Source organism: Girardinichthys multiradiatus, chromosome 22 (genome assembly GCF_021462225.1).
Source record: "Girardinichthys multiradiatus isolate DD_20200921_A chromosome 22, DD_fGirMul_XY1, whole genome shotgun sequence".
Taxonomy (NCBI): Eukaryota; Metazoa; Chordata; class Actinopteri; order Cyprinodontiformes; family Goodeidae; genus Girardinichthys; species Girardinichthys multiradiatus.
The window spans coordinates 38,486,946-38,501,151 of NC_061814.1; the positions used below are offsets into that span (position 1 = coordinate 38,486,946).

The 14,206-nt window shown below is 41.1% G+C and overlaps 1 protein-coding gene across 3 annotated transcripts in view; it reads right to left on the reverse strand.

The window, feature by feature from the left end:
* Positions 1–1,910, reverse strand: part of rhoq (ras homolog family member Q) — a 36,698-nt gene extending 34,788 nt beyond the window's left edge. The window contains exons 1-2 of one of the 3 annotated variants that reach the window (XM_047351382.1): positions 1,370–1,901; positions 1,011–1,069 (exon numbers count right to left, since the gene is read on the reverse strand). In XM_047351382.1, coding sequence (XP_047207338.1) covers positions 1,011–1,069; positions 1,370–1,511 — 201 coding nt within the window. In that variant the 5' untranslated portion in view covers positions 1,512–1,901. Of the gene's footprint in view, positions 1–1,010; positions 1,070–1,369 lie in introns of all 3 variants that reach the window. The other 2 variants (XM_047351383.1, XM_047351384.1) reach the window with 2 other exon arrangements.
* Between the last annotated feature and the right edge of the window lie 12,296 nt (positions 1,911–14,206).

A 14,206-nucleotide genomic window follows, 5' to 3' on the forward strand; every position in this document is an offset into this window, starting at 1 on the left:
ATCTACAAATGCAGAACACATAGAACTGTGGTGGACCTTCTCAGGAGTGGCCAGTCTGCCAGAATTACTCCAAGAGCACATTGATGACGCATCCAGTAGGCCCCAAAAGAACCCAGAACATCTAAAGCACTGCAGGCCTCACTTGGCTCAGAGTTCATGATTCAACAATAGGAAAGACTGGGCACAAACCACAGCTTAATAAAGAGCACAAAACCCTTCTCACATTTGCTAAAATAATATACTGATGATCCCCAAGAAATATTCTGTGTTTGGAGGAGAAAATAGTGAAACTATTAGAAGGTGTACATTGTAAATAGGGTAAAACTAATACAACATTTCAGAAAAATTACATCATACCGACAGCCGAACATGATGATGGTAGTATGATGGTCAGGGATTGCTTTGTTCCTTTAGGACCTGGAAGACTTGCTGTAATCGATGGAATAATGACTTCTCAAGCAGACATTTCTCAAGGAGAATATCAGTTTGTGACCTTAAACCTACTTGGGTTATGCAGCAGGACAGTGGTCCAAAGCCCAGCAGTAAGTCCACATCTTAATGTTTTAAAAAAAAAAAACTTATCTGATTTAGATAGTGACATAACTTTAAACAGTCTGTTCATGCTTGAAAACTGCCATATATGGCTCAGTTAAAACAATTCTGCAACGAAGAGTGGGTCAAAATGATCCCACAACGATCTAAAAGATGCATTGCCAGTTACTGGACACTCTTGATGGCAGCTGTTGCCAAGGTTGACACAACCAGTTAACAGGTTCAGAGGACAATTACTTTTTCACATAGGGAAAGTTTTTTTTCCCCTTTAATTCATTGATTTTTCCCTTAAACTGCATTTTGCATTTACTCAGGTTATCTTTGATATTAAGATTTATTTTATGAACTCAAACATTTAAAAAAGTGACAAGAAAAAAAGCAGGAATAGAAGAAATCTGTAAGGGGTAAACACTTTTTCACAGCACTGTATGTGTAACCAAAAACAAAATGAACTGTACCTGACCAGCTGTGTCATACAGTCCCAACAAGTACTGCTTCCCTCCGACGTTGACACTCACTAAAAGAAAATGACAAAAGAGCAGCTGAGTGGAGGGAGCAGAAAGATGAGGGTGGGGTGAGTAGACAGGGGATAAGAGGGGTGGTGGTCTCAGGGACTTGAAGAAGGCAAACAAGTGGTTCTGATTATAGCAACAGATGCAATGCAGTTACAGAAAGAGTGGCAGAGAAGTCAGACGGGATTAATCCACGCCGCTCTTCCCCTCTTGTTACATTTCAAGCTGGGAATTTATCCCCAAACAAAGAAAAGCAGGAGTACAGGAGGTCGTGATGTCATGGTTAGTGGTATATGTAACCCTACCTGCATAATGATCAAACACCGTGGGCACATACTCCTCTGGAAAGGCGTCGTTGGCATAGCTCATCAGGAGACACGTTTTACCCACTGCACCGTCTCCAACCACGACACATTTCAGCATGATAGAGCCGGTTCCGTTAGCCATGATCCCGACCGAACCACCATCATCTCCCCAACGCCTTGTTGTTCCGACCTCCTGCCGCTGCCGCTGCTGCCGCTGCTGGGTGGGGATCCCCGCACCGCGGCGGGCATCACCAGCCTCGGAGGCGGACTGCAAGGTGCACCGTGTCGGGCTGGAGCAGCATCTCTCCCCCCCCTCCTGTCCACCACCGGATACTGTCCTCCTAGATTTTACCCAGACTTTGTCCCGCTGTTTTCGGTTCCACGGGATCAGTCAGTCCAAGGAGCTCTGGGTTTCCTCTGAAGCCGAGGAGGGACCGTGTGATCCAGCGTGTCTTGCTCCCTGACGCTCCCCGGCGCACTGAGCCGCTGCTGCCGCTGCTGCTGGACTGGACAAGCTGGGTGGAGAGGCGGAGCTTGGCTTTTAAACCTGAGAAAATAGCCTGCAGTCCGCCTGCTGGGGGATCATGGGTTAAAGGACGGGGAGAAATTACATCATCAGCAACATGTTGCAAGAAAAAAACGAAGAAAAGCATGTAAACAAAAACAAACTCTGTTCATGTGGGGAAGCAGAATTAAAGAAATATCCAGAACAGAAATTCATTTTAACTGATACCATAGTTTTGGAACTATATTATAGTTATTCTTATTATTGCTACTGTTATTACTTTACCTGGACCGGATGTGCATCTGTTCTGCTGTACAGTGTGGAATATCCATCCATCCATCCATCCATCCATCTAACCATGATCAAAACTCACCCATACTTTCCATCTCTACATGCGTGATTTTATATTATTTCCAGGTTCAGAAAGGAAGCGAAACTCTGTATCTGCCCAGGGGTCCCCTCCATCTGTACCTCCAGGGCAGAACCAGGTTGACCTACAAACAAATCTTGTTTCAGTAGCTTGAACCTTGTTCTCTCCCTCATGATCCATATCTCATGACCAGAGGAGGATGGAGCATTTAATTGACAGCTTCCCCTTTTCAGCTCCTTTTCCACCCAACAGTCCAGAGCAACGCCCACATTACTGCAAACAAAGCTCCGATCAGTCTATCCAGCTCATCCTCCATCCCACTCCACTCGAGCATTATAACGTAAGAATGTAGGAAAATGCTTTATATTTGTGTAGGCCCTGAACTTTAGTAACCTACTGCCTGGATTCTTTTAATGACTTTGTGTGTGTGATGAATAGATGACTCATCTTCAAAGTGTAAGTCTTTGTTTCTGTGTGTGATGGATGGGATGTGTGGGATGGGACTACTGAGCTGCAGATGGAGACACCACATGAAGAGGTGTGAGTTTGTGAGACAAGAAGAAAGAGATCTGACCTCTGTGCTGCATTTGGCCAAGTGTGGGCTGTCATATTAGCAGTCATTACTGTCTTCATAATACACATCTGCCTGTAAAGTGAAAAAAAGAAACCACGTGCATGCATAGATATGCACTCAATTTAAGGCAAATGAAACTAACGACAAACTAGTTAGCCAAGTCACAGTCGACAGAAAGCTTCATCTCATCGCTGGAATCTGAATGTGGGCTGAGAATATGATGAGATTAAATGAGCACAACTTTGAAGGGGACACTAAAACACTTCGAAGATGCATTTGTAAATTAACTGTGTGAATTTCCTAACACTCAAGTTATTGACATCTTTACTCCTTCTCACACCAACAAACTAGTGCCGCATTATGAGCTGGATGCAAAATGATTTACAAATAAACATCAGAAAAGTGTGGCACACACCTTAGATCATTAATTAACAAACAGCATAACAGACACGTCAGGGAGAAAGGTATGGAAAGGTTAAAGCAGGGTTAGGTTATAGAAGCTTTTATTATCTAAGTGACCTCTGTTTCATTCCTTATCCAAAAACATGGACGGAGGATTCAGAACTGCAAACCTACAAATGCTTGGACTTCCATCTAAACTGATAGGGCAGGAGTGGAGAGCATTATTCAGCGAAGCAATCAGGAGCTGCAGAGATCCACAGCTCACGTGGAGAAATCTGTACACAACTATTAGTTGTGCAATCCACAAATCGGGTCATCATGGAAGCCATTGGAGAGAAAAAGGCTATCCATGTATGAGGTTCAGTTTGCAGTGTAAGGGATATATGTGGAAGAATGGGCTCTGATCAGATCAGACCAAAGCTGTACTTTTTGGCCTACAAGCAAAATGCACTGGAGGAGTACTAACACTGCACACCACCCTGAACAAAACACCCTCGCAGGGATGGCATCGTCGTGTGGGGATGCTTTTCTTTAGCAGGGACAGGGAAGCTAATGAGAAAATGGAAGGAGTTAAATATAGGGCTATCCTGTAAGAAAACCTGTTAAAGGGTGCAAAAGGCTTCAGACTGGGGCAGAGGTTTAACCTTACAGCAGAATAACACTAAACACACAGCCAGAGCTACAATGAAATGGTTTAGATCAAAGCCTATTCATGTGTTAGAATGGTCTAGTCAAAGTCCAGACCCAAACACAGTTGAAAATATGTTGCAGGACTTGAAAATGTATGTTCACAGATGCTTTTCATCCATCTGACTGAGCTTGAGCTATTTTGTAAAGAAGAATGGACAAAACTATTAATGTATACGAAGCACTTTGTGTTGGTCAGTTATATAAAATCCTCACAATTTATGCTGTGGTTTGTGGTTGTAACCAGACAAAATAAGGCGAACTGTTCATGGGTATGAATACTTTTGCTAGACATCATAAAATGTGTGCAGACTGATCTCTCCTGCTGTCATCAGATCTGACAGCTGCTGCAGCAGCTCACCTGACCAAACAACAATTACCTCATAGGTGTAGATGTAATGCTGAAGGTGACGCATTGAGTATTGCCCCCTCTACTGGGCAGGGAAGGAAAGCTCCAGGACATTTAGCTGAAATAAGAAATGTAGATTTAGTCCTTATGGGAAGACGTTCAGTTGGCTGTTTTACTTTGTTGCAAAAAGACACATTTTGTGAAGTTTGCATTGTACTCATCTGAGATAGTGCTGGAAACAATCCCCACTGTTTTTCATCTGGGAGATAATTGTTTTGATAATGTAATTTATTTGTGGAGAACTGTTTTTGTTGAACTCTGAAAGCAAACACTGAACACACTGCTTTCTGCCAATATAAACTCATAATCATGTGTTTTTCCTTTTTAATCAATCTGGCAAAGAGTAACCAAGTCTATAATCTCTCAGCCGTTTCATGACTTATGAAGATCACCCAGCACCCGACCCATAGAATGGCATGTTCTCTTGTTTTTCCTATTTTGAGCAAATGAGGCTCCGTGTCCCTTCATATTTATACTCCAGGGAAACAGGAAGTCATTGACCAACAATAAAAGATGGATCATCTTGAAAAGGGAAAGCCTAAATTACAAAGAAATGTCACCCAAAATAATGCACTACTTGAAGATTTTTGCCACTATATCACAAAACGTAACAACATTAAGATGTTAAGACATGTCACTTGACCAATCAGAGACTGAGACTGTTAAGCTGACATTCTTCTTTGTTTGCGGCATGTTGATATACAATTAAATCCTCAGCATGAATAAATAAATAAATCCTCAGCATACAGTTTACCTCAAGTCCATAAACTTCAGAAAAGCCAAATATTATGCAAACTGTAAACTGAACATGGCGTTCCCCATAAGAAATGGCTGAACAGTAGGCTGCAGCTGCTGGTCCTGGCTGAAAGGTAGAGGGGAACCAAACTGTGGATGAAATCTACATCGGCATGTAAACACCAGCTGGACAGGAATCAGGAGACAATGAAAGGAGGAGGATTTTTTTTTTTTTTACCAGGGGGACAAAAGCAAAACGTCTGACACACACTGCAGCTTAAATAACTGTAGGAAACCTTTACATCAAAACAACAGAAACCCAAATCTAAATGTAAAAGTAAAGTTTAGTTACTTAGTGTTATAAAGTAAATCCACCTTAATTTTAACATGATTGAATGAAATTGGTTAATGGATTATGTTGATAAAGTTCATACAGTTTTTGTAAAACTACTTATACTTAAATTTCAATATCTCAAAGAAATTAAATTTGCCATAAATATTTCTTAGGCATTTCTATCATTTATTTTACTTGAAATTAAAAGTGCTAAAACAATTACATTTATTCAGACAAACTTCACACAGTGACTTTCGATAGAGTCTAAGAAAAGCTAAAATAAAACACTTTAAAGTTCTAAGTTAATTTAGCATTGTTTCTATTTGTGCCCGCATGGTTTTTTGTCCGGTGTGTCTTTGTGTTGCTCTGCGATGGACTGGAGACCCGTCCTGGACAACCGGGTTCAAACAGTGGGTAAATGGATATATGATTTAATTTTTCCCTTGTCCAACAGTGAGGGGAAATACACCTTCATGCCAGTTTACTGCAACCAGTGAAACCACAGAAAAGTTATTTGGATAGTTAAGTATATGCCTATTTTCTGCTAAAGTTGTACTTAGTATTTTGCTACCGGTGAGGTCAAAAACTTTATGTGGCTCTTGTAAATGTTTAAATCCCATTTGAGTCATTTGTCATCTTATTAGTTAATGGCTTTTACTCACACTTCATATGTTAAACAAGGTAAACATGTTAAGAACAGTCAACCAAGCCTTCTTGTAAGATTAAAAAAATACTTCATTGTCATCGTAAATGCTTGTGGCAAACGTTTTAGTTTATTGTAATTTTGTAATTATGCCTTGCAGTATATACAGCTGCTTTGCCTTGAAAGAAACTGGTCTTGGGTTCAAATCCCAGCCTGGGAACTTTTTGTGAGGGGTTTGCATGTTCTGCCCTGTGCAGGCATGGGTTCTTTCCAGGTACTCCGGCTTGCTTCACCGGTCCAAAACTATGACTGTAAGGTTAATGGGTCTCACTAAATTATGAGCGTGCGTGTGTGCATGGTTGTTTGTCCTGTGTGTCTCTGTCCAAGGTGTACCCGGACATTCAGCCCATGAACACTGGACATAAACACCAGTCCCCCCTCAACCCCGTGAGGACAAGTAGGGATGGATGGAGACAGCATATATGGGATGATTTTCTGCTATTTATAAAAACATAGAATTTCTGTACTTTAAAAATTAGTTTGATGGATTTCATTTCTTGGGGCAGAGTACTGAGACAGAGACTCTGTCTACTTTTAGAACTAGGCTTAAAACTTTCCTTTTTGATAAAACGTATAGTGGTTTAGGGTTTCCTGAGCTGTCTCTAGTTATGCTGCTATAGGGTATCAGTATAACTACTGATACCCTATAGCAGCAGCTGGTTAAGGCAGATGGTTGTTTTTTCTGGCTCTGGTTCTGCTGGACATTTCTGGAGACATTTGTCTCTGCACTGCACTGGTGCTTCCTCAGGGTGAAGGAGGTTGTTGAAGGGAGGATTCAATCTAATCTTCTGGTTTAGATAAAAAACATTTTATCTTATTGTCATTTGAAGATGTACTGATTCTGAAAATAGTGCATAGTAGTTGGATGAAACTAATTTGTTTGCAATTAAATTTAACTCCCACTGTATTATACTAAATTGAGTTGGACTGAATTGAATGAATCCCAACTGGGTGAGGTTTGTTCTGTAAATTGCCTTTAGATGACATCTGTTGTGAACTGGTCCTATATAAATAAAATAAAATTGAACTAAATTGGCATAGTTGGTAGCTCTGTTGCCCTACAGCAACAAGGTCCTGGGTTTGACTCCCGGCCTGGGGTCTTTCTGCATGGAGACATGTTCTCCCCGTGCATGGTTGGGTTCTCTCTAGGTACTCCAGCTTCCTCCCACAGACCAAAAACATAACTATTGGGTTAAGTGGTGTCTTTAAATTGCCCTAAGGTATGAATGGGTGTGTGCATGGTTGTTTGTCCCGTGTGTTGCCCGGCATTAGACTGGCGGCCTGTCCCTGCCTCTCACCCATAGACTGCTGGAGATAGGCACCAGCTTCAATGTGACTTTGTGCGGAAGAAGCAGGCATAGAAAATGATTGGATATATGTGCTAACTGAACTGAATTAAATTCAGCTGAACCTAACTCTGTTTAACTGAATTGAACTGAACTAAATTAAAATAAATTTAACTGCCGCGTTGTTAGCTTGCATCCCGTGTTTGAATCCGTGCAGGGTTCTGTTTGCATGAAGCTTGTATGTTCTTCCTGTGCATGTGTGGGTTCTCTCTCTACAGCTTTCTTCCACACTCCAGAATCATGCATGTTAAATTAATTGGTCACACTCAATTGTATCTGAGTTTGTGCATGACTGGTTGTCCTGTGAGGGAAAGAATTGACCTGAAATGAGCTGAATGTTTTTCGGCGAAACAAAAACTAAACTATGAACTGACCTAAGTTTAACTTATTTGAAATGAACTGAATTGTCCATCAGGGAACTTTACTGTTCAGAAATTTTTTCATTAACTTAGTCATATTCCTTCTCATGTGCAAAGCAATGAATATCATCTTTCTATTTCTGTATGTTTATAGATGGGGCCTTTGTTTGAATGAAATCGCTTGCAGCACTTTGCATGTCTTGGCAGTTCAAACCCAAATGCAAGAAATGAAATGTATCTGAATGGCTTAATTATGATATTATGTTGATTATTTGTGCTTTTTTAATAATCATATCAGTGGTGTAGAATGACTTATATGTATTCACAGAGCACTGCAGTCCAACCTGCTGAAACTTTGCTCTTCTATTTTAGGAAGGGCAAACAAATCTAAGAGCCTTCCCTTTTACATTTCCTATCGGTTATCCAGATGCTATCTCCCAGATCGAAATGCATGAGCGCATGCAGGAACACACACACACAAACACATACTTCCTGTCTGTCACAGCCCATGATCAATCACAGTGTGGGAGTGCAAACTGAGGCCGAGGCCGAAGACAGGGAAAAGTGGTGCAGTGCAATCATAATATGCTCAGATGAGCTAAATTAGAGCATGTAGCTGTCATGGGCTCCATGGGAGGGTTTGGTCAAATTACAGGCTGTATTTTTAGAGAGAGCAAAGCTTTACCCCTGCAACCGTCAGCAGCTGAGGACCATCAGTCACATGCCCCTCTATTACATGCACAAGTATTTGGTGGACAACAAGAAACTGCAAAGGTTATTTCTACAAATCTCAAAATCCCATCTCAGGAAGGAACAGTATTGATTTGGTGTGTTTGTGGATCTCTTAGTAGGAAGCTGTTTAAGCCAATCATGCTATCATTTGGCTTATTTGCAGTATAGGAAACAATGAAATCACATGTCAGCAAGACACATCTCCACCAGGGTCAGTGAGTTTGTGTCAGTCTTTGATCATACAGCAGTTCCTGACTTGATTACGGTACAAAACCTTTCCAGGACTACAGGCAAGCAGCAGCGAGATCCCTAGGAGCCAAGGCAGAGCAACAACACAATCACAACTAACAGCAGTCTATATGTTTCAAATTTATAGGACCTTCTTCCTGCAAGGCAACAATGTTACCAGCTGTGCCACTGTGCAGCCCAACATTATGGATTATTATCTGACTGGCAATATAAAGCTATGGCTGATCTATCAAATCCGAATCAACGTAAATACCAGATGCTTTGCGTTTTGAGGTAGCTTCACACAATCTAGTATTTATTTTAGATTGACTAAACTCTTATACCCCTTCTATTCTCCTTCATAACATTTAAAACAAATTATTCATTAATGATTAAAGTAAAAAGTGTTGAACTTATCACTCTTTGGTATGTTTTTTCTTATTTTTCACATTTTGTCCTGATTTCCAGTACGTTCCTTCTCCTCCAACAGAGTAAAATCAATACAAAACTAATATTAAAACATGCCTCTGGATCTGAACTAGTGTTAGTACACAGGCTGCACATTGGTGCTGTTGTTTGAACTGTTGGTTTGCAGTGAGAATTTCATACGGTTTGAGTTAGAGCCAGATGCATTTCTGCATAGAGTTTGCATGTTCTCCCTATGCTTTTAAGGGTTTTTCCCCAGGTATTATGGCTTCCTTCTAAAGTCCAAAAACATGCATGTCAGATTAATCAGTCTCTTTAAATTGGCTCCTAGGTCTGAGTGTGTAGTTGGTACATAGTTGGTTGTCTCTGTGTTGCCATGTGACAGGCTGGCAACCTGTCCAGGAAGCATCCCGCCTCCCGTCCACCGATTTCTTGGAGATAATAGGCAGCAACCCCTCAGAATCCTGTAGGGATAGATTGGTAGAGAAAATGGATGGATATGTACTTCATTATTTATGAAATCTAAAAAAGATCCCTTATAGCATGTTGTTCTCTTGATCATTAAAAATGTAAGTAAAAAAAAAAAGTTCATGTATGTTGCACTGGCAGCCTTTAAATGGTTTCTTAAAAATAACTATCTTATTGATTAACTGATGTCATCATTTGAAAATTTACAAAAAAAAAACAAACAAAAAACACTTTTGTGACAAGAATTTCAATAAATAAAAATATGTTTTGGTTCATAGGCAGCCTTGTTTAAGCCCTTTATGCTTCATGTTCTGGTCAATCCTCCTGGAGACAGTCTGCAGCATTTCCTCTGCTGATCTATCTTTAGTACGTCCTACAAGCCAAAGGGTCATGTTGTCTCTTGCGTCTAAGCCTATTGTATGTTTTCTGCATGCACAGGGAAAGGAACTTGCATCAAATACTAATATAAGGGTAACACCCTTCCTCTCATCTTGAGTATGCAGCCGAGAGGTCAGAACAAGCAGCAACCAGCTTTGAGCTTAACATCCTGTTTATTTTGTTTTCATGGCCAGTTTGATGAGGAAATTGGTTTTATTTTGTCAGGTGAGGCACAGATAAAAGGATGAACCACTTTATTCTTTACTTGATGACTTAATCCGTGGTTGCATCAAGAATATTGATGCTACCACCGGGTTCAGCCAGAAGGAAGGAAGTGTCTGAACTAAAAAAGTTAGCTTCACAAAATAAATGTGATGGTTTAGATGGGTGACCAGTAATATAGGGTGACCCTATTGTCTAAACTTGTTTTAGGCAGACAAACATACTCCTCCTTTTATTTGTTCTTTTTTATTTATATGTGTTTTGCGGTTTAAAGCTGTGGCAGGTGGGTACAAAGCAGGGCTAACTGAGGACCTCTAGTGGACTAAAGCAGGGACACAAAAACAAATAAATCATGCAAAACAAATCCCAAAAGAAAAAAATAATAGGAGAAAATGATTAAATAATACAAATTGAATAAAGTTAAAAATTGCACCTAATATGGTTTGTATAATATGGAAGATTTAACAAGCTTCTTTCTTCTTTATAATTCTCACTATTCTTTCTCATAGTTTCCATGTTGTAAAAAATACACATCTAAAACCTTCAGTGAACCGGCCTTTAAGGCTTCTGAGCACTTAACTGTAGAGGTTTTCCGGACACCACCTCCCAGGGCAGACCCTGAACTTGCTGGAGGGAATTTATATCCCTTGTGACCTGGGAAGACCTTGGGATCCCCTAGGATGAGCTAGAGAATGTCGCTGGGAGACAGATTTCTGGGTTTCTCTGTTAAATCTGTTAACCCTGCGACCTAAACATGGGTAAGTAGGAGACAACAAATGTTTATGGGGGTTTAGATTTTATTTTCAACCCACTAAATAACATGCAGATTTTTATGAGAAAAACAAATACAGCAGTTTAGATTTTGCTCTTTAGTTAAAAATGGGTTATTGCCTTGTAAACCTTGTCTAGTGGTCAGTCTGCTGACACAGCACTGTCTCATCCCTGTTTACTGAAAGGCATTCAGTCAATCCCACCACTGCTGACAGACACAAATGAACTGCACGTGTGCAAACACCTTGATAGTCATTACTGATCCTGACCATTTTGGCTTCTTAAATACAAAGAATATCATGTAGATTGAAAACTATTTCTGACAGAACAGGAGGAACTATTCTCTAGGAATAACAATGGCCAATAGCAAACCTAGATGGAGGCACAACGCAGCCCTAGTGTGATGTTTTAGAACAACTTGAATTCTCAGGATTCTCCAGGCTATGACTATACTTTTATGCACACTCTTTTACATTGTGATCACAAAAACTTAAGTTGTGTGGTAGTTTTCTATTTGGTCCTGATTACATTTACAAGAATTTGACTCAAAATCTTTCATGTCTAATCTCATCCCAAGAGAAATTATGGATTCAATAGATATTGTCTTTCTTCATGTTATCATGTGGGTAACATCTACCTGAACTTAACCATTTCTGATGCATTATATGCAAATGCATCAGATCTGGATACAATCAGAATTTCTGTAGTGTTTTTGTGTGAAAATCACATATTAGCAAACGCTTACATAACAAACCCATATTGCACCCATTGCAGAAATGACCTAGTTCCCCCCCTGCATGATAGCAGAGCTGTCAAATACCAATGACAGAGGAATTTTTTCATGGATTTTTCTGATAACATATCACAGCCAATTCTTCAGTTATGCATTAACACAGGGAAAATTATTGAATGAGGAAAGTGAAGCTAACAGTCTTATAATTTTGAATTGTGAATTTAACTTACAAAGTGCATACAATCACTGATGTTAAAACTATTAACAAGATACATTAATGTATTACAGTGGCAAAAAAGAGTCACAGTCATAGTTGATATATTAGTACTAAAAAGTGTGCACTTTTTGGCCCTTTTTTCCACAAAGTGGATATTATTAATCTCTTATCTAATAGAGTTGATTAAAGTTGATGCAAACTTATTGAGTGTAGTTTTTCGTTCGTTCGTTCGTCGTCTTCCGCTTATCCAGGACCGGGTCGCGGGGGCAGCAGACTCAGCAGAGACGCCCAGACGTCCCTCTCTCCAGACACCTCCTCCAGCTCCTCCGGGGGGAGCCCAAGGCGTTCCCAGGCCAGCCGAGAGAGATAGTCCCTCCAGCGTGTCCTGGGCCGTCCCCTGGGCCTCCTCCCGGTGGGACGTGCCTGGAACACCTCCCGAGGAAGGCGTCCAGGAGGCATCCGGTATAGATGCCCGAGCCACCTCAACTGGCTCCTCTTGATGTGGAGGAGCAGCGGCTCTACTCCGAGCTCCTCCCGGATGGCTGAGCTCCTCACCCTATCTCTAAGGGAGTGCCCGGCCACCCTACGGAGGAAGCTCATTTCAGCCGCTTGTATCCGTGATCTCGTTCTTTCGGTCATGACCCAAAGTTCATGGCCATAGGTGAGGGTAGGAACGTAGACCGACCAGTAAATTGAGAGCTTTGCTTTTCGGCTCAGCTCTCTCTTCACCACAACGGACCAGCACAGCGCCCCCATTACTGTGGCAGCCGCACCGATCCATCTGTCGATCTCCCGCACCATTCTTCCCTCACTCCTGAACAAGACCCCGAGATACTTAAACTCCTCCACTTGAGACAGGACCTCCCCTCCAACCTGAAGAGGACAAGCCACCCTTTTCCATAGTTTTTACATAGGTAATTTCTTACCTATATTTGAATTGAAATGATAATAGTACAGCAACAGAAAATTCATAATAGACATCAAATAAAAGAGGGTTGTGACTGTACAATATTTTTTGTGTAATGAATAAAATGTTTTGATAAATACTTAAAGTATCTATTTACTGGACTATGAAAGTGTTGGTCCTTCTTACTGCTGTATGAATTCTTCTGAGATATAGTTGTGATTGCACAAAGGTTTGCTGGTGGTATTAGAGTCCCCTGGTAAAAACATTTTGAATCAGAGCACCAACTTTGAAAGTCAGAGGCTTTTTGCTGGCCCTGGCCTTCAAACCCTAAATAGCTGCAATACATATAACAGGTCGTTAAAGTTGCAGTATTTTTAGGGTGTGCATTTCCTTAAATCAGTGCCACACAAAGTAATTCATAACATTTTGGGACCATGTTCTTCAAGTGTTTGAATGCCAGTAATAAATAAAAATACATTATTTGCAAGTATTGTTATTTATACTTATTTTGATCCCTGACCACATCAGTTAGGAAGCTAAGAACTACTTAAACTACAAAAAGACCTACATAGGATCATAGTAATGCTGTTAGCTTGAATCTGAGTAGCCACAAGGGTCAAGCAAACAGCCTTAGCTACATACTCTGATTGCAGCTAACAGTTACTGAGAGTCCAGCTAACAGCTACTCAGTTAGTGTGTCCCAATTCATGGGCTGGATCCTTCGAAGGACCCGGTCTACGTGGGCTGGGTCCTTCGTTGACCGCTAAAACCACGGAGGCCGGAAGTGAGCAGCTGCGGATTGGGACGGTCTAGCCTCACGGCTGGCGAGGCAAGACGCCAGTTACTACGGCGGGAGCGGACAAGTCCGAACACGTCGGAACACGTTTGAAGTTAAGCGATGTCTTGATAAATCAAGCAGTAATTTTTCACAATTTAATCACAGCTTTTGCCACTGCGGTCCTCGTGGCTGCCCCCTGTTTGACCAATCTGCTTTGACCCGCAATGAATCATGGGAAATGATGGACCGCATCACGACCCATCCTCCAAAAAAATGACACATTTGTCAGCCACATTTGAAGGAGTCTTGGAAGCATTCATGAATTGGGACAGCCTTCGTCGCCTCGCTGTGACGTAATCGCAGGATCCCGCCCCTGAATTGGGATAAACCCAGAGTTTAGTTAAGTGCTAAACAGAGTCAAGATATACAGCTACTCTGAGTCAAGCTTGGTGCCACTCAGAGTCTGGCTAATAGCTACTCAGATGCCAGCTTATGGCTACTAAGGGGCAAGCTAAAATGTCCTCAGAATCAATAATTGTGTTGTCAGAGCCAT